Below are 21,032 nucleotides of genomic sequence, written 5' to 3' on the forward strand. Positions count from 1 at the left end.
CAGTGAGGGCCTCGGTGATGTGGTCCCACAACCTTCTTTCTTGAGGGCCTCCTGGTCCCTGTGGGTAGAGGGCCTGCCTTGCAGTGCTGATCCCCTGCACAAAGCTGGAGTGCTGCGTGCAAGCCCCTGGGTGCCCCTTCCCTGGCTTGCTGAGCCACTATTGTTTAGTGCTGAAGCACTTTTCCCATTTTACAAGGTGCGGAAGGCAATGCAGCTTTAAGAGCTGAAGACTCCTATTCGGGAATTCCTTTTAACATCAATTTTCTTTTTGAAGAAGGCATTTGAGCCGTAAGGTCTGAAAACTGCCTATTGTTACGTGATTTTTATATTGATCATTTCGGAAGGTGTTGCCCTTTTAAGAGAACGACAATGCATTGCCCTTTTAAGAAAGCCACATGTGCTTTGCAAAATCACAGCCTCGCTCCCGGAGGTTGTTTGAAGCTGCAACGCTGATTCTGGACACCACATTGGGGCCTGCCGTCGAGACCAACGCCAACTGGTCAGTGTTACACCGTGAGTTTAGCGCTAGGGTAAAAGTCATTAAACCCATAAGGTCGGTGGGATGATAAACCGAGGCCCGTCTCCCTGTTCAGGGGGAATGTTAAACTGAGGCCCCGTCTCCCTGTTCAGGGGGAATGTTAAACCGAGGCCCGTCTCCCTGTTCAGGGGGAATGTTAAACCGAGGCCCCGTCTCCCTGTTCAGGAGGATGTTAAACTGAGGCCCACTTCAGAGAACACACAGCGCTCACACTCCCGAGTTCAGGGAACACACAGCGCTCACATTCTCGAGTTCAGCGAACATACAGCGCTCACACTCCCGAGTTCAGAGAACACACAGCGCTCACAATCCCGAGTTCAGGGAACACACAGTGCTCACATTCTCGAGTTCAGCGAACATACAGCGCTCACACTCCAGAGTTCAAAGAATGCCCAGCGCTCACACTCCCGAGTTCAGAGAACACACAGCGCTCACACTCCCGAGTTCAGAGAGCGCACAGGGCCCACGCTCCCGAGTTCAAAGAACGCACAGCACTCACACTCCCGGGTTCAGAGAACATACAGGGCTCACACTCCAGAGTTCAGAGAGCGCACAGGGCCCACGCTCCCGAGTTCAAAGAACGCACAGGGCTCACACTCCCGGGTTCAGAAAACACACAGGGCTCACACTCCCGGGTTCAGAAAACACACAGGGCTCACACTCCCGAGGTCAGGGAACACACAGCGCTCACACTCCCGAGTTCAGAGAACACACAGCGCTCACACTCCCGAGTTCACACAACGCACAGCGCTCACACTCCCGAGTTTAGGGAACACACAGCTCTCACACTCCCGAGTTCAGAGAACACACAGCACTCACACTCCCGAGTTTAGGGAACACACAGCGCTCACACTCCCGAGTTTAGGGAACACACAGCGCTCACACTCCCGAGTTTAGGGAACACACAGCTCTCACACTCCCGAGTTCAGAGAACACACAGCACTCACACTCCCGAGTTTAGGGAACACACAGCGCTCACACTCCCGAGTTTAGGGAACACACAGCGCTCACACTCCCGAGTTTAGGGAACACACAGCGCTCACACTCCCGAGTTTAGGGAACACACAGCTCTCACACTCCCGAGTTCAGAGAACACACAGCGCTCACACTCCCGAGTTCAGAGAACACACAGCGCTCACACTCCCGAGTTCAGAGAACACACAGCGCTCACACTCCCGAGTTCAGAGAACACTCAGGGCTCACACTCCCGAGTTCAGAGAACACACAGCGCTCACACTCCCGAGTTCAGAGAACACACAGCGCTCACACTCCCAGGTTCAGGGAATACAAAGCGGAAGTGCGATGATTCATTGTGTTTGAGATAACTTTGGGTGGTGTTTGTGTCCACAGGGAAGTGTCTCAGAGCACACAGTGAGACCTGGCCTCATCGCCAAGGATTATGGCGTGGGGAAAGGAGGAAACGTTATTCGCAATCTTCACTTTCTGCATGGTGCTTGCTGAAGGTACAATTATCTGTAGTTTATAAACCTTTTATATCGTCTATCGGGAAAGTTAATTAGACACCGGCTGATCTCCTGTAGCATTACACAGCATTACAGAAGAGCGGGGGAATTCTCCCCTTAAGTCCTGGGCCAATATTGATCCTTCAAAGGAACCTCACTGAAAACAGATTATCCGGTCGTTTTCACATTATAAGAACATAACATAAGAACATAAGAAATAGGAGTAGTCGGCCATTCAGCCCCTCGAGCCTGCTCCGCCATTCAGTGCGGTCATGGCTGATCTGATCTTGGCTTCAACTCCACTTCCCTGCCCGCTCCCCATAATCCTTTACTCCCTTATCATTCAAAAATCTGTCTATCTCCACCTTAAATATATTCAAGGACCCAGCTTCCACAGCTCCTTGGGGCAGAGAATTCTAAAGATTCACGACCCTCTGAGAGAAGAAATTCCTCCTCACTTCTGTTTTAAATGGCGTCCCCTTATTCTGAAACTATGCCCCCTAGTTCTAGATTCCCTCACAAGGAGAAATATCCTCTCTGCATAAGAACATAAGAAATAGGAGCAGGAGTAGGCCATAAGGCCCCTCGAGCCTGCTCCGCCATTCAATGGCTGATCTGGTCATGGACTCAGCTCCACTTCCCTGCCCACTCCCCATAACCTCTTATCCCCTTATCTTCCCTGTCAAGCCCTCTCAGAATCTTACATGTTTCAATCTGATCACCTCTCATTCTTCTAAACTCCAAGGGGTATAGGCCCTTTCTTCATATGACAACCCATCCATCTCAGGAATCAACCTCGTAATCCTTCTCTGAACAGCCTCCAATGCAAGTATATCCTTCCTTAAATAAGGAGATCAAAACTGCACGCAGTACTCCAGGTGTGGCCTCACCAATACCCTGTACAGTTGTAGCAGGACCTCCCTACTTTTATACTCCATCCCCCTTGCAATAAAGGCCAACATTCCATTTGCCTTCCTGATCACTTGCTGTACCTGCAGACTAACTTTTTGTGTTTCATGCACAAAGACCCCCCAGGTCCCTCTGTACTGCAGCATTTTGTAATCTCTTGCCATTTAAATAATCATTTGCTTTTTTGTTTTTCCTTCCAAAGTGGATAACATCACATTTTCCTACATTAAACTCCATTGGCCAAATTTTTGCCCACTCACTTAGCCTGTCTATATCCCATGCAGATTATTTGCATCTTCCTCACAACTTGCCTTCCCACCGATCTTTGTATCATTAGCAAATTTGGTTAAATTACACTCGGTCCTTTCATCCAAGTCATGAATACAGATTGTAAGTAGCTGAGGCCCTGGCATTGATCCCTGTAGCACCCCACTAGTTACAGTTTGCCAAGCTGAAAATTACCCATTGATCCCGACGCTCTGTTTCCTGTTAGTTAGCCAATCCTCTATCCATGCTAATATATTATCCCCAACCCCATGAGCTCTTATCTTGTGCGTTAACCTTTTATGTGGCACCTTATCGAATGCCTTCTGGAAATCCAAATACACCACATCTACTGGTTCCCCCTTATCCACCCTGTTTGTTGCATCCTCAAAGAACTGCAGCAAATTTGTCAAACATGATTTCCCTTTCATAAAACCATGCTAACTCTGCTTGACTGTATTATGATTTTCTAAATGTCCTGCTACTACTTCCTTAATAATGAACTCCAGCATTTTCCCAATGACAGATGTTAGGCTAACTGGTCTATAGTTTCCAGCTGTCTGTCTCCCTCCTTTCTTAAAAAGGGGCGGTAGGTTCGCGATTTTCCAATCAGAATCCAGGGAATTTTGGTAGATTACAACCAATGCATCCACTATCGCTGCAGCCACTTCTTTTAAGACCCTAGGATGCAGGCCATTAGGTCCAGGGGACATGTCCACCTTTAGTCCCATTAGTTTGCCTAGTACTTTTTCTCTAGTGATAGTGATTGTTTTAAGTTCCCCCTCCCAATAACTCCTTGATTATCAATTATTGGGATGCTTTTAGTAAAAACCGATACAAAATATTTGATCAAAGTCTCTGCCATTTCCCTGTTTCCCATTCTTAATTCCCCAGTCTCACCCTCTGAGGGACCAACGTTTACTTTAGATACTCTCTTCCTTTGTATAAATCTGCAGAAGCTCCTACTATCTGTTTTTATATTTCCTGCTCGTTCACTCTCATAAACTATCTTCTCTCTCTTTATTATTCTTTTAGTCACCCTTTGCTGGTTTCTTAAAATTTCCCAATCCTCTGGCCTACCACTATTCTTCGCAACAGTGTACGCCTTCGTTTTCAATTTGATACCATCCTTTACTTCCTTAGTTAGCCACGGATGGTTCATCCTTCGCTTAGAGTCTTTCTTTCTCACTGGAATATATCTTTGCTGAGAGTTATGAAATATCTCCTTGCACTGATCTCGCCGTGCACAGTCGTAAACATACTTGAGCCCCATTATCGCCCGCCAGAGGCGTTAACGGGAGGCGCAAACAAGCCCAGTTTCGCCCCTTTGGGTTCCCTGCGTGTGGCCCGTGATCTTGGGGTGGGAGGGCTGCGCTGAGGGGATTACGTTGCTGACTTACGTTGTTGAGAATTCTTAACGCGCCTCAACATGGTTCATTGTTTCTCTCTCCACAGTGCGACCTCTGACCTGTTACCAATGTACCGCCCCTTCTGGTCACTGTGATCCACAACAAGTGACCTGCCCATCAACCATCACCACCTGCAGGACCATTTCAACCACGCAAGTTACAGGTAACAGTTCCTCATTTTTCTCCAACATTTTCCATTTTTCTTCCTTTGTTCCTTCCTTCCTTTTGCTCTTCTTTCCTTCCTTCCTTCCTTCCTTTCTTTCTCTCTCTTGTTCTTTACTTCTTTATCTCCTTGTTCCCTTCCTTGAGTCTTTCTTTCTTTCTTTAATTCTCTCTCTTTCCTTATTTCATTCTCTCCTTCTATCTTTCCTTCTTTCTTTTTCTTTCTTTCTGTCTCCCTTCCTTTCTTTCTCTGTCTCTTTTTCTTTATTTCTTTCTCCCCTTTCCCTTTCTTCCATCCTTCCTATTTTCGTACTTTCTTTCCATCTTTTTCTTGCCTCCTATCTTTCTTCCTTTCTTTCTCTGTCACTTTTTCTTTATTTACTTCCTTCATTCTCTTCTTTGTCTTTGTTCCTTCCTTTTTTCTTTCTCTTTCTTTCTCTCTTTCTATCTTCCTATTTTCCTCCCTTTCTTTCTCTTGTTATCTCTTTCTTTCCCTCTTTCATTATATCTGTCTCTCTCTTTCCTCCCTTCCTTCCCTGTTCCCAAGAACAAAGTGTAAAATCCCAGCTCTGACCTGTGCTTGTTTTCAGAGGGAGTGAGCAGCAGTCGGATTATTAATTCCTGTGGGTCGTGCTCTGATCCCTTATCTTTCAGCACTGGAGTTGTGTCCGTCTCCCAGGCCAGCACATGCTGTGACTCTGATCTCTGCAATAAACGGACGGTTGCTGGTAAGCTTACAAAGCGTGATAATCCGATTCGAATCCAGTAGATTCATTTGATAATAAGTCTGTCCCATTCAATTATCATGCGATTGAGCATCATTGATCCACCCCCCCGATGCTTTCTGAACACTGTCCCATCAAAAACTCCCAGGGCAGGTCCAACATGGGGTTAGATACAGAGTAAAGCTCCCTCTACACTGTCCCATCAAACACTCCCAGGGCAGGTACAGGGGGTTAGATACAGAGTAAAGCTCCCTCTACACTGTCCCATCAAACACTCCCAGGGCAGGTACAGGGGGTTAGATACAGAGTAAAGCTCCCTCTACACTGTCCCATCAAACACTCCCAGGGCAGGTCCAACATGGGGTTAGATAGAGAGTAAAGCTCCCTCTACACTGTCCCATCAAACACTCCCAGGGCAGGTACAGCACGGGGTTAGATACAGAGTAAAGCTCCCTCTACACTGTCCCATCAAACACTCCCAGGGCAGGTACAGCACGGGGTTAGATAAAGAGTAAAGCTCCCTCTACACTGTCCCATCAAACACTCCCAGGGCAGGTACAGGGGGTTAGATACAGAGTAAAGCTCCCTCTACACTGTCCCATCAAACACTCCCAGGGCAGGTACAGCACAGGGTTAGATACAGAGTAAAGCTCCCTCTACACTGTCCCATCAAACACTCCCAGGGCAGGTACAGGGGGTTAGACACAGAGTAAAGCTCCCTCTACACTGTCCCATCAAACACTCCCAGGGCAGGTACAGCACAGGGTTAGATACAGAGTAAAGCTCCCTCTACACTGTCCCATCAAACTCTCCCAGGGCAGGTACAGCACAGGGTTAGATACAGAGTAAAGCTACCTCTACACTGTCCCATCAAACACTCCCAGGGCAGGTACAGGGGGTTAGATACAGAGTAAAGCTCCCTCTACACTGTCCCATCAAACACTCCCAGGGCAGGTACAGCACAGGGTTAGATACAGAGTAAAGCTCCCTCTACACTGTCCCATCAAACACTCCCAGGGCAGGTACAGGGGGTTAGATACAGAGTAAAGCTACCTCTACACTGTCCCATCAAACACTACCAGGGCAGGTACAGGGGGTTAGACACAGAGTAAAGCTCCCTCTACACTGTCACATCAAACACTCCCGGGTCAGGAACAGCAATGGTTAGATACAGAGTAAAGCTCCCTCTACACTGTCCCATCAAACACTCCCAGGGCAGGTACAGGGGGTTAGATACAGAGTAAAGCTCCCTCTACACTGTCCCATCAAACTATCCCAGGGCAGGTACAGCAGCGGGTTAGATACAGAGTAAAGCTCCCTCTACACTGTCCCATCAAACACTCCCACAGCTGGTACAGCACGGGGTTAGATATAGAGTAAAGCTCTCTCTGTACTGTCCCATCAACCACCCCCAAAGCAGGTATAGCACAGTGTTTGATGTAGAGTAAATCTCCCTCAACACTGTCACATCAAATACTCCCAGGGCAGTTAGAGCTCGGGGTTAGATACAGAGTAAAGCTCCCTCTACACTGTCCCAGCAAAGACTCTCAGGGCAGGTACAGCACGGGGTTAGATATAGAGTAAAGCTCCTTCTACACTGTCCCATGAAACGTTCCCAGCATGGGGCTAGCTACAGAGTAAAGCTCCCACTACACTGTCCCCTAAAACACTCCCAGGGCAGGTACATGTACAGCATGGGGTTAGATACAGAGTAAAGCTCCCTCTACACTGTCGCATCAAACACACCCAGGGCAGGTATAGCATGGGGTTAGATGCAGCGTAAAGCTCCCTCTACACTGTCCCATCAAACATTCTCAGGGCAGGTATAGCACGGGGTTACAAACATATTAAATCCCCCCCGCACTATCCCATGAAACACTCCCAGGGCAGGTACAGCACGGATCAGATACAGAGTAAAGCTTCTTCTACACTGTCCCATTCGACATTCCCAGGGCAGATACAGCACGGGGTTAGATATAGAGTACAGCTCCCTCTACACTGTACCATCAAACACTCTCAGGGCAGGTATAGCACAGGTTAGATATAGAGTAAAGCTCCCTCTGCACTGTCCAATCAAACACTCCCAGGTCAGGTACAGCACGGGGTTAGATACAGGGTAAAGCTCCCTCTGCACTGTCCCATCAAACACTACCAGGTCAGGTGCAGTATGGGGTTAGCTACAGAGACACATCAAACCTTCCCAGGGCGGTTACAGCACCTGGTTAGATACAGATTAAAGCTACCTTTGCACTGTCCGATGAAACACTCCAAGGGCAGGTACAGCACAGTTAGATACAGAGGAAAGCTCCCTCCCAGGGCAGGTGCAGCATGGGGTTAGATACAGAGTAAAGCTCCCTCTATACTGTCCCATCAAACACACCCAGGGCAGGTATAGCATGGGGTTAGATGCAGCGTAAAGCTCCCTCTACACTGTTCTATCAAACATTCTCAGGGCAGGTATAGCACGGGGTTACAAACACATTAAATCCCCCCCGCACTATCCCATGAAACACTCCCAGGGCAGGTACAGCACGGATCAGATACAGGGTCAAGCTCCCTCTACACTATCACATCAAACACTCCCAGGGCAGGTACAGCACAGGGTTAGATACAGAGTAAAGCTCATTCTAAACTGTCCATTCAGACACTTCCAGGGCAGGTAGTGCACGGGGTTCGATACAGAGTAAAGCTTCTTCTACACTGTCCCATCAGACATTCCCAGGGCAGATACAGCACGCGGTTAGATATGGAGTACAGCTCCCTCTACACTGTACCATCAAACACTCTCAGGGCAGGTATAGCACGGGTTAGAAAAAGAGTAAAGCTCCCTCTACACTGTCCCATCATATACTTCCAGGGCAGGTATTGCACGGAGTTAGATATAGGGTAAAGCTCCCTCTGCACTGTCCCATCAAACACTCCCAGGTCAGGTACAGCATGGGGTTAGCTACAGAGACACATCAAACCCTTCCAGGGCAGTTACAGCACGTGGTTAGATACAGATTAAAGCTCCCTTTGCACTGTCCGATGAAACACTCCAAGGGCAGGTACAGCACAGGTTAGATACAGAGGAAAGCTCCCTCTACACTGTCCCATCAAACCCTCCCAGGGCAGGTATAGCACGGGTTAGATACAGAGTAAAGCTCCCTCTACACTGTTCCATCAAATACTCCCAGGGCAGGCATAGCACGGGGTTAGATACAGAGTAAAGCTCCCTCTACATTGTCCCATCAAACACTCCCAGGGCAGGTACAGCTCGTGTTAGATACAGAGTAAAGCTCCCTCTACACTGTTCCATCAAATACTCCCAGGGCAGGCATAGCACGGGGTTAGATACAGAGTAAAGCTCCCTCTACATTGTCCCATCAAACACTCCCAGGGCAGGTACAGCACGGGGTTAGATACAGAGTAAAGCTCCCTCTACATTGTCCCATCAAACACTCCCAGGGCAGGTACAGCTCGTGTTAGATACAGAGTAAAGCTCCCTCTACACTGTTCCATCAAATACTCCCAGGGCAGGCATAGCACGGGGTTAGATACAGAGTAAAGCTCCCTCTGCACTGTCCCATCAAACACTCCCAGGGCAGGTACAGCTCGTGTTAGATACAGAGTAAAGCTCCCTCTACACTGTTCCATCAAATACTCCCAGGGCGGCATAGCACGGGGTTAGATACAGAGTAAAGCTCCCTCTACATTGTCCCATCAAACACTCCCAGGGCAGGCATAGCACGGGGTTAGATACAGAGTAAAGCTCCCTCTACATTGTCCCATCAAACACTCCCAGGGCAGGTACAGCTCGTGTTAGATACAGAGTAAAGCTCCCTCTACACTGTTCCATCAAATACTCCCAGGGCAGGCATAGCACGGGGTTAGATACAGAGTAAAGCTCCCTCTGCACTGTCCCATCAAACACTCCCAGGTCAGGTACAGCATGGGGTTAGCTACAGAGACACATCAAACCCTTCCAGGGCAGTTACAGCACGTGGTTAGATACAGATTAAAGCTCCCTTTGCACTGTCCGATGAAACACTCCCAGGGCAGGTACAGCACGGGTTAGATACAGAGGAAAGCTCCCTCTACACTGTCCCATCAAACCCTCCCAGGGCAGGTATAGCACGGGTTAGATATGGAGAAAAACTCCCTCTTCATTGTCCCATCAAATACTCCCAGGGCAGACATAGCACGGGGTTAGATACAGAGTAAAGCTCCCTCTACATTGTCCCATCAAACACTCCCAGGGCAGGTACAGCACGGGGTTAGATACAGAGTAAAGTTCCCTCTACATTGTCCCATCAAACACTCCCAAGGCAGATACAGCACGGGGTTAGATTCAGAGTAAAGCCCCCTTTACACTGTGATATGTACTTACTATACAGTATAAATGCACACGAGGCCCATACTTGAGAGAAGGTCACTCTGTGATCAGTTACCTTTATTACCAAGACCTCAAGTGATGAAGGTGGGTGGAGCTTCCCCTTTTATACCTCAAAGTCCAGGTTAGGAGTGTCTCCCACAAGTTCACCCCCTTGTGGTCAATGTTCTCAAGGTGTCCAACTTCGGTCAGCTTATACATGGGTTACAATGATAGTTGAATACATGACATCACCTCGCCCCCCCAAAGTCTTATTGAGATCACAGGTTAAGTCTCTCTGTTGGTTTACGTTCCCTTGGAGAGCGGCTGAGTTTGGGCTCTGGTTGTTGGGCGTGGCCTGAGTGTCTGCTGTTTGTGGAGCCTCAGCCTGTCCGGACTGCCCACAGTAGCTGGGCTCTCCTCCACTTGGTTCCAGTGTTCGGTCACCTGTGGTGGAGTAAACTCTACATTGTGTTCTTCCTCTGCTTCTTCTATGGGGTTGCTGAACCTCCTTTTAGTTTGATCCACGTGTTTGCGGCAGATTTGTCCATTGGTAAGTTTAACTACCAAAACCCTATTCCCCTCTTTGGCAATCACAGTGCCTGCAAGCCATTTGGGCCCTGCAGCGTAATTAAGGACAAAAACAGGATCATTGACATCAATACATCGCGCCCTCGCATTCCTGTCATGGTAGTCACATTGTGACAGGCGCCTGCTCTCAACAATTTCTTTCATAGTGGGATGTTTTAGGGATAACCTGGTTTTGAGCATCCTTTTCATTAGCAGCTCTGCGGGTGGAACCCTGTGAGCGAGTGAGGTCGGGATCTATTGGCCAACAGGAGGCGTGATAAGCGGCTTTGTAGGGAACCCCCTTGGATTCTGAGCATCCCCTATTTGATTATCTGCACTGCTCAGTCCGCCTGGCCATTTGAGGCCGGCTTGAACGGTGCCGTTCTGACATGGTTGATTCCATTGCCTGCCATGAAGTCCTGGAATTCAGTGCTTGTGAAGCACGGTCCATTGTCGCTGACCAAGACATCCGTTAGACCATGGGCGGCGAACATTGCCCGTAGACTTTCTACCGTGGCAGAGGATGTGCTTGAATTTAAAATGGTACACTCAATCCATTTGGAGTAGGCGTCTACGACAAACAAAATCATTTTTCCCATGAAAGGACTTGCGTAGTCCACATGGATGCGTGACCATGGCTTGGCGGGCCAGGACCAGGGGCTAAGGGGGGGCTTCCCTGGGTGCGTTGCCCAGCTGAGCACACGTGTTGCACCTGCGAACACAAAGTTCCAGGTCTGCATCTATCCCTGGCCACCAAACGTGTGACCTGGCAATTGCCTTCATCATGACAATGACCGGGTGCTCATTGTGGAGTTCTCTGATGAACACCTCTCTGCCCTTCTGGGGCATGACTACTCGGTTTCACCACAGTAGGCAATCGGCCTGAATAGAGAGTTCATCCTTGTGCCTGTGAAATGGTTTAAATTCCTCGGGGCCTGCCCCGTACGTGGCTGCCCAGTCCCCATTCAGGACACATTTCTTAACTAAAGACAGTAGCGGGTCTTTATTTGTCCAGACTTTAATCTGACAGGCTGTCACAGGTGAGCCTTCGCTTTCGAAAGCTTCAACAGCCATGACCATCTCAGCACCATGCTCGGTAGCCCCCTCAGTGGTGGCTAGTGGGAGCCTGCTGAGTGCATCGGCGCAGTTTTCGGTGCCCAGTCTGTGCCGAATTGTGTAGTCATAGGCGGCTAACGTGAGTGCCCACCTCTGTATGCGGGCCGATGCACTCGCATTTATGGCCTTGTTGTCGGCCAAAGGGACGTTAGGGTTTTGTGATCTGTCTCCAGCTCAAATTTCCTGCCAAACAGGTACTGGTGCATTTTTTTTTACTACATAAACACATGCTAACGCTTCCTTTTTTACCATCTCATAGCCCCCTTCTGCCTGGGACAGACTTCTGGAGGCATAAGCTACCAGCTGTAACTGACCCTTGGCATTCACATGCTGCAACACACACCCGACACCATAGGACGACGCATCGCACGTTAAAACGAGTTTCTTACACGGGTCATATTATGTTAACAGTTTGTTGGAACATGACAAATTGCGTGCTCTATCAAAAGCCCTTTCCTGGCTGTCCCCCCAGACCCAATCGCGACCTTTGCGTAGGAGCACGTGTAGCAGCTCTAACAGCGTGCTCAATTTCGGAAGAAAGTTACCAAAATAGTTCAGGAGCCCCAGGAATGAACACAGCTCCGTCGTGTTACGGGGTCTGGGTGCTCTCTGGATCGCTTCCATTTTGGACGCAGTAGGTCTGATCCCATCTGCTGCTACCCTCATCCCCAGGAATTCTACCTCTGGAGCTAAGAAGACGCACTTCGCCTTTTTCAGTCACAGCCCTACCCGGTCCAGTCTGCATAGCACCTCCTCCAGGTTGTGGAGGTGTTCTTCAGTATCGTAACCCGTGATGAGGATGTCGTCTTGAAAAACCACCGTCCTTGGAATCGACTTGAGGAGGCTTTCCATATTTCGCTGAAAGATCGCGGCGGCCGAGCGAATCCCGAACGGACATCTGTTGTACTCAAACAACCCCTTGTGTGTCGTGATCGTGGTCAGCTTCTTCGACTCACTCGCCAGCTCCTGGGTCATGTAAGCTGAGGTCAGGTCCAATTTTGAAAAAGGTTTGCCACCGGATAGCGTCACAAAGAGGTCCTCCGCTCTCGGTAGCGGGTACTGGTCTTGGAGTGATACCCGATTGATGGTGGCCCTGTAACCGCCACATATCCTGACCGACCCATCCGCCTTGAGCACCGGCACAATCGGGCTCGCCCAGTCACTGAATTCGACTGGCGAGATGATGCCTTCCCTCAGCAGGCGGTCCAATTCGCATTCTATCTTTTCCCGCATCACGTACGGCACCGCTCTGGCCTTGTGGTGTACTGGCCTGGCGTCCGGGTTTATGTGAATCACTACCTTGGCCCCCATGAAAGTGCCGATCCCGGGTTGAAATAATGAGTCAAATTTGTCCAGAACTTGTGAGCATGATACTCGCTCCACAGAAGAAATTGCATTGACATCGCCCCATTTCCAGTTCATGACAGCAAGCCAACTCCTCCCCAGTAGTGCGGGACCGTCCCCCGGGCCAATCCAGAGTGGCAACCTGTTCTCCGAATCTTTGTGGGTCATGACTACCGTGGTGCTGCCTAGCACCGGAATGATCTCCTTTGTATATGTCCGTAACTGTGCATCAATTGGCAATAATTTTGGCCTCCTGGCCTTGGACACCCACAATCTTTCGAACTGTTTGATACTCATCAGGGACTGGCTGGCCCCCATGTCTAGCTCCATTAATATTGGGATGCCATTGAGGAGCACTTTCATCATTATCGGTGGCGTCCTGGTGTATGAACTGTATATGTGCTCCACATGAACTCGCTGAACTTCAGTTTCCAGCGATTTCCCCAGTATTCATTTGGCCTCGTAGGGCTTACATCGGGCCCGTCTTCCTCGTACATCAACCTGGCTGCAGGCTTCCTGCACATACGCGCCAAGTGATCGCTGACGTTGCAGTTTCTGCAGGTATATTGCTGATACCTGCAAGCTCTGACTGGGTGTTTGCGTTCACACCTCCAGCATGAGCTGGAGGCCCCGTTGTTGGAAACAAAAGGTCCATTACCAGTCGATCATCTCTGACTGTCTCTGTAACTGTCCTTAAGTGCACCATTAACAGGTGTTGATGGCCCAATTACTGGTCCATTGCGATGGCATGAATCGCCATTCAGCTAGCTATTGTCTCTGTTTAATTTCCCCCTTTGGGTTCGACTACATGCTGGGGCATGTCCGATTGCCCTTGTCTGCCTCGAAAACTGTGTGCCGCATTAACAATGTTGACTCCCTGGTCGTTTGCCGCATTTGAGCCAAGATTTTTGTCATTCATCATTCCGGTCTCTTCCTCCCCTGAGATAAATGTTTGGGCTATGAGAGCCGCCGCTTCCAAGGTCAAGTCTTTGGTCTTAATCAGTTTCTTGAAAACCCCAGCGTGCCCGATGCCCTCAATAATAAAGTCTCGCAGCATCTCCGCTCTGCAAGCATCTGGGAACTTACATAGGCTCGCCAGTCACCGGAGATCTGCCACGAAGTCTGGAACGCTTTGCCCTTCTCGCCGCCGGTGTGTGTAAAACCGGTGTCTCGCCATGTGCATGCTGCTCGCCGGTTTAAGGTGTTCCCCGATCAACTTACTGAGCTCTTTGAACATCTTGTCCGCCAACTTCTCTGGCGCTAGAAGGTCCTTCATCAGGGAGTACGTCCTGGATCCACAAACCGTCAGGAGATGAGCCCTGTGTTTGTCGGCCGAATCCTGTCCCAAACATTCCTTAGTGACAAAACTTTGCTGTCGTCTCTCAATAAAGTTGTCCCAATCATCACCAACACAGTACCTCTCTTCTGTGCTGCTAGTGGCCATGCTCGCATGGTTTAAATCCCAGTTTCTCGTCGCCAATGATATGTCCTTACTATAGAGTATAAATGCACATGAGGCCCATATTGAGAGAAGGTCATTCTGTGACCAGCAACCTTTATTACCAAGACCTCAAGTGATGAAGGTGGGTGGAGCTTCCCCTTTTATACCTGAGAGTTTAGGTTAGGAGTGTCTCCCACAAGTTCACCACCTTTCGGTCAATGTTCTCAAGGTGTACAATTTAGGTCAGCTTATACATGGGTTACAATGATAGTTGAATACATGACAATGCCAACCTTCAATGACTGATGTACCATGACACCCAGGTCTTGTTGCACCTCTGCTTTTCCTAATCCACTGCCATTCAGATAATATTCCGCCTTCATGTTTTTGCCACCAAAGTGGATAACCTCACATTTATCCACATTATACTGCATCTGCCATGCATTTGCCCACTCACCTAACCTGTCCAAGTCACCCTGCTGCCTCTTAGCATCCCCCTCACAGCTCGCAGTGCCACCCAGTTTAGTGTCATCTGCAAACTTGGAGATATTACTCTCAATTTCTTCATCTAAATCATTGATGTATATTGTAAATAGCTGGGGTCCCAGCACTGAGCTCTGTGGCACCCCACTAGTCACTGCCTGCTATTCTGAAAAGGACCTGTTTATCCCAACTCTCTGCTTCCTGTCTGCCAACCAGTTCTCTGTCCACGTCAATACATTAGCCCCAATACCATGTGCTTTAATTTTGCACACTAATCTCTTGTGTGGGACCTTGTCAAAAGCCGTTTGAAAGTCCAGAGTAAAGCTCCCTCTACACTGCCCATCAAACACTCCCAGGGCAGGTACAATCATCGAGAATCCCTCGAAACAAGGATGACTTGCTTCCATGCCAAAAAAAGGACGAGTTCACAGGTGTTTCAATGAAGGACCTGAATTACATCCTGAAGTGAAGATGCCTTTGCGTGAATTTTTTTAACGTGGGGTGGCCGTTGCACACCAGCCACCACACGGGCTTGACAGAGCTCGGTCTTGGTCCAGTGGCAAGGATTACCCAAGACAACTGGAGATCAGCTCTGCTGCACGGACCTAGTGCACCCACGTATCACAGTGTGGGCTGGGCCCGTGCGGCTCCTGGGCCCCTGGCTCCGAACTCGCGTCTCCCCTGGGCCCCGACCACGTCCCTCCACAGTCTCTCGTTTCTCCTTCGCCCCAAGCTCACTGCTCCTGGATGTATCAGCCCACGCTCCAATCACCGACCTGGATCTTGATGACATCACTCTTCACAACCGTCACCCTCTTGCACCAGCTCGCGCTATACCTTGTAGTGGCATGCCTCCACGCTGCCAATGGCCACTGCTCGCCGCTCCTTTTGTGGCCCCGACCTGCCGCTGATGTTCCCTCAGTACTGCCCCTCCGGCAGTGCGGCGCTCCCTCAGTACTGCCCCTCCAACAGTGCGGCTCTCCCTCAGTACTGCCCCTCCAACAGTGCGGCTCTCCCTCAGTACTGCCACTCCGACAGTGCGGAGCTCCCTCAGTCCTGCCCCTCCGACAGTGCGGTGCTCCCTCAGTACTGCCCCTCCGACACTGCGGCGCTCCCTCGGTACTGCCCCTTCGGCAGTGCGGCGCTCCCTCAGTACTAGAGTAGAGTTGTCACCTGGTTTCTCATAATTTATAAGTGAGCAAGAGGAGGTGATGTTGACAGGGACAGCAGTGGAGACTCCTTGCAGAATGCAGGACGCTCCAAGCTCTGTTGAGCTACATGCAGATGCTGGGCCTTGGGAGCCATCGAGAAAGAGGGTGATCTTGGAGGGACAGCAACAATTGCATGAGGCTCTGGCATCATTTGCAGCTGTGATGTCTGCAAATGTTCAGAGAATGGAGAAGTCCATTTCCAACATGAGAAGCACCATGTCGCAGGCAATGGTGACAATGTGCTTTTCCACGGAAAAGATGGCCACCTGCATGGAACATCAAATGTGTCACACACATGAGCACATGCTAGCTGTGGATAACAGGTGCTCATAGACCTCCTCTCATTGAAGGATGTAAACGTTGACTTGAGCCTTCATCGCCCCACTGCTGTGCAGCAAGGTGATCTTCTGCTCCCTCCCAGCAGGGAATTGCGGGTGGCCTATGAAAGGGTTGAAGGTGAGAGGGGATTATGGAAGTGGAGATTCTTCCCAAAGTGCTTCCACTTCTCCCGTTACTTCTCCCTCAATCAGAGCTCCGCCTGCTTCCTCGGGTCCCGATGGCTGAGTCTGCTCCTACACAATCCCAGAAGGAGCAGACTTTGACCGGGCCATCACAGGCTTCAAAACCCAAGGTCATCCACCAAAAGAGTACAACAAGTCATAGCAGCGAAGTGAGCAGCCTGCCTCGACCTCTGCTAAAGCCATAGAGTTGCACCTCTGTCATGTATGTACATGCTGTTTGTAGCCACCAGATGGTATCATTGTTGGAGGCAACTGAGCAGCACGCACATGGTGCTGCTCTGGTATAAAAGGTCAGCCAGGTACAGCACGGGGTTAGATGCAGAGTAAAGCTCCCTCTACACTGTCCCATCAAATATTCCCAGGATAGGTACAGGGGGTTAGATACAGAGTAAAGCTCCCTCTACACTGTCCCATCAAACACTCCCAAGGCAGGTACAGCATGGGGTTAGATATAGAGCATAGCTCCCTCTACACTGTCCCATCAAATACTCCCAGGATAGGTACAGGGGGTTAGATACAGAGTAAAGCTCCCTCTACACTGTCCCATCAAACACAACAGGGACAGGTATAGCACGGGATTAGATATAGAGTATAGCTCCCTCTACACTGTCCCATCAACTACTCCCAGGGCAGGTATAGCATGGGGTAGATATATAGTAAAGCTCCCTCTACACTGTCCCATCAAGTATCCCTAGGGCAGGTAGAGCACGGATTAGATACAGAGTAAAGCACCCCCTACACTATCCCATCAAACACACCCAGGGCAGGTGTAGCACGGGGTAAGATACAGCGTAAAGCTCCCTCTATACTGTCCCATCAAACACTCCCAATGCAGGTACAGCACAAGGTTAGATACAGAATATCTATCATGGGTGACTTTAATCTACGTATTGATTGGGCTAACCAAACTGGTAGCAAGGCAGTGGAGGAGCTTTTCCTGGAGTGTATTAGGGATGGTTTTCTAGACCAATATGTCGAGGAACCAACTAGGGAGCTGGATATCCTAGACTGGGTGATGTGTAATGAGAAGGGACTAATTAGCAATCTTGTTTTCGAGGCCCGTTGGGGAAGAGTGACCATAACATGGTAGAATTCTTTATTAAGATGGAGAGTGAAACAGTTAATTCAGAAACTAAGGTCCTGAACTTAAGGAAAGGTAACTTCGATGGTTTGAGGCATGAATTGGCTAGAATAGACTGGCAAATGATACTTCAAGGGTTAACAGTGGATAGGCAATGGCAGCCATTTAAAGATCATATGGATGAACTTCAACAATTGTACATCCCTGTCTGGAGTAAAAATAAAATGAAGAAGGTGGCTCAACCGTGGCTAAGAAGGGAAGTTAAGGATCGTGTTAAATCCAAGGAAAAGGCATATAAATTGGCCAGAAAAAGCAGCAAACCTGAGGACTGGGAGAAATTTAAAATTCAGCAGAGGAGGACAAAGGGTTTAATTAAGAGGGGGAAAATAGAGTACGAGAGGAAGCTTGCCGGGAACATAAAAACTGACTGCAAAAGCTTCTATAGATATGTGAAGAGAAAATAATTAGTGAAGACAAACGTAGGTGCCTTGCAGTCGGATTCAGGTGAATTTATAATGGGGAACAAAGAAATGGCAGACCAATTGAACAAATACTTTGGTTCTGTCTTCACGAAGGAAGACACAAATAACCTTCCGGACATACTAGGGGACCGAGGGTCTAGTGAGAAGGAGGAACTGAAGGATATCCTTATTAGGTGGGAAATTGTGTGAGAGAAATTGATGGGATTGAAGGCCGATAAATCCCCACGACCTAATAATCTGCATCCCAGAGTACTTAAGGAAGTGGCTCTAGAAATAGTGGATGCATTGGTGATCATTTTTCAACAGTCTATCAATTCTGGATCAGCTCCTATGGACTGGAGGGTAGTTAATGTAACACCACATTTTAAAAAGGGAGGGAGAGAGAAAGCAAGTCAGCATGGATTTATGAAAGGGAAATCATGCTTGACAAATCTTCTGGAATTTTTTGAGGATGTAACTAGTAGAGTGGACAAGGGAGAACCAGTGGATGTGGTGTATTTGGACTTTCAAAAGGCTTTTGACAAGGTCCCACACAAGAGATTGGTGTGCAAAATCAAAGCACATGGTATTGGGGATAATATACTGACGTGGATAGAGAACTGGTTGGCAGACAGGAAGCAGAGAGTCGGGATAAACGGGTCCTTTTCAGAATGGCAGGCACTGATTAGTGGAGTGCCGCAGGGCTCAGTGCTGGGACTATAACTATTTGCAATATACGTCAATGATTTAAATGAAGGAATTGAGTGTAACATCTCCAAGTTTGCAGATGACACTAAACTGGGTTGAGGTGTGAGCTGTGAGGGGGACACTAAGAGGCTGCAGGGTGACTTGGACAGGTTAGGTGAGTGGGCAAATGCATGGCAGATGCAGTATAATGTGGATAAATGTGAGGTTATCCACTTTGGGGGCAAAAACACGAAGACAGAATATTATCTGAATGGTGGCGGATTAGGAAAAGGGGATGTGCATCAAGACCTGGGTTCATCAGTCATTGAAAGTTGGCATATAGGTACAGCAGGCGGTGAAGAAGGCAAATAGTATGTTGGCCTTCATAGCGAGGGGATTTGCGTATAGGAGCAGGGAAGTCTTACTGCAGGGCCTTGGTGAGGCCTCACCTGGAATATTGTGTTCAGTTTTGGTCTCATAATCTGAGGAAAGACGTTCTTGCTATTGAGGGAGTGCAGCGCAGGTTTACCAGACTGATTCCCGGGATGGCTGGACTGACATATGAGGAGAGACTGGATCAACTGGGCCTTTATACATTGTAGTTTAGAAGGATGAGAGAGGATCTCATAGAAACATATAAGATTCTGATGGGACTGGACAGGTTAGATGCGGGTAGAATATTCCCGATGTTGGGGAAGTCCAGAAGCAGGGGACACAGTCTTAGGATAAGGGGTAGGCCATTTAGGACTGAGATGAGGAGAAACTTCTTCACTCAGAGAGTTGTTAACCTGTAGAATTTCCTACCACAGAGAGTTGTTGATGCCAGTTCATTGGCTGTATTCAAGAGGGAGTTAGATATGGCCCTTACGGCTAAGGGGATCAAGGGGTATGGAGAGAAAGCAGGAAAGGGGTACTGAGGGAATGATCAGCCATGATCTTATTGAATGGTGGTACAGGCTCGAAGAGCTGAATGGCCGACCTGCACCTATTTTCTATGTTTCTATGTTTCTATGCCTTACCATTAAACAATCCCAGGGCAGGTACAGCACGAGTTAGATACAGAATAAAGCTCCCTCTACACTGTCCCATCAAACACTCCCAGGGCAGGCACAGCACAGGTTCGATACAGGGTAAAGCTCCCTCTACACTGTCCCATCAAACACTCCCAGGGCAGGTACAGCACGGGTTCGATACAGGGTAAAGCTCCATCTACGCTGTCCCCATCAAACACTCCCAGGGCAGGTACAGCACAGGGTTGGATACAGAGTAAAGCTTCCTCTACATTGTCCCATCAAACACTCCCAGGGCAGGTACAGCATGGGTTCGATACAGAGTAAAGCTCCATCTACGGTATTTCCTTTTGTGGGGGATTCAAGAACAAGTGGACGCTCATATAATTGGAGCTGTCAAGACTGAAATCGATAGATTGTTGTTGGGTAAGGATATCAATGGATATGGACTTTAGGCGGGTTAAAACGGAATAGATTAGCAGTGATTTAATTGAATGGCGGAACAGACTTGAGGGGCTGAATGGCCTCCTCCTGTAGCTATGCAGTCAAAGGTCACATTGCAGAATGCAGGGCTGGTTTATAACCAAGACAATGGGCTAGATTTTACACTTTTGTGCAGATCGCCCAAAAATGGGCGTTATTTCTGGCGCGGGCAGTAAAAGTGGGTTTTCAGATCGCCGGCTTGTCACCCATTCTCAAAGCCCCTAGTCTCCATTTTTGAAATTGGGCGTTACCGCGAGCGATATGAAATGGGCGCTGGTGTTAAATCTCTCTGACCTTCTGCCATAAAGTGTCGCTGTCCATAGCAACGGCATGGCAACGCTCGATTCCTGCGATTCAGGAGGTCAAGGGTCATCATGACATGCGCATAAGAGGAGACAGAGCGAGAGGGAGCTGAGAGGGAGTGAAGGCATGTCTGGGTGTGGTGTGTGGGAGGAATGAGGGAGAGTTTCGAGCTTTATACCAGCCAGATATTTTCCCGAATTTGGTGCCTATAATGGAGGGAGAGGAGGAGGCGACACAGCACGCTGTGGAGACTGACGGTGGTGAGAGCAGTGGGCTGGGAGAGGAGCACATTGGAGGGCGCAAAAGAGTGAGGGGTTTCTCGGATGAGGAAAATGCCTCCCACCTGCAGGAGGTCGAGTCACGCTGGGGTGATTTGACATAGGGAGGGCGTCGGAAGCCCACCCCAAAGGCCGACCAAAAGATATGGGCCGAGATAGCAGAGGTGGTCTCGTCAGCGACCAACGAGGTGTGTGAGGGCAACTAATGCCGCAAGCGATGGA

The 21,032-nt window shown here is 49.0% G+C and overlaps 1 protein-coding gene across 5 annotated transcripts in view; it reads left to right on the forward strand.

Moving 5' to 3' along the window:
• Positions 1–410: 410 nt before the first annotated feature.
• Positions 411–21,032, forward strand: part of LOC139240375 (urokinase plasminogen activator surface receptor-like) — a 54,462-nt gene continuing 33,840 nt past the window's right edge. For 4 of the 5 annotated variants that reach the window (XM_070868848.1, XM_070868850.1, XM_070868853.1 and 1 more), the window contains exons 1-4: positions 411–499; positions 1,889–2,001; positions 4,630–4,746; positions 5,336–5,473. In XM_070868848.1, the coding sequence (XP_070724949.1) occupies positions 1,938–2,001; positions 4,630–4,746; positions 5,336–5,473 (319 nt within the window). In that variant the 5' untranslated portion in view covers positions 411–499; positions 1,889–1,937. Of the gene's footprint in view, positions 514–1,888; positions 2,002–4,629; positions 4,747–5,335; positions 5,474–21,032 lie in introns of all 5 variants that reach the window. The other variant, XM_070868849.1, reaches the window with a different exon arrangement.

Source organism: Pristiophorus japonicus, chromosome 31 (genome assembly GCF_044704955.1).
Source record: "Pristiophorus japonicus isolate sPriJap1 chromosome 31, sPriJap1.hap1, whole genome shotgun sequence".
Taxonomy (NCBI): domain Eukaryota; kingdom Metazoa; phylum Chordata; class Chondrichthyes; family Pristiophoridae; genus Pristiophorus; species Pristiophorus japonicus.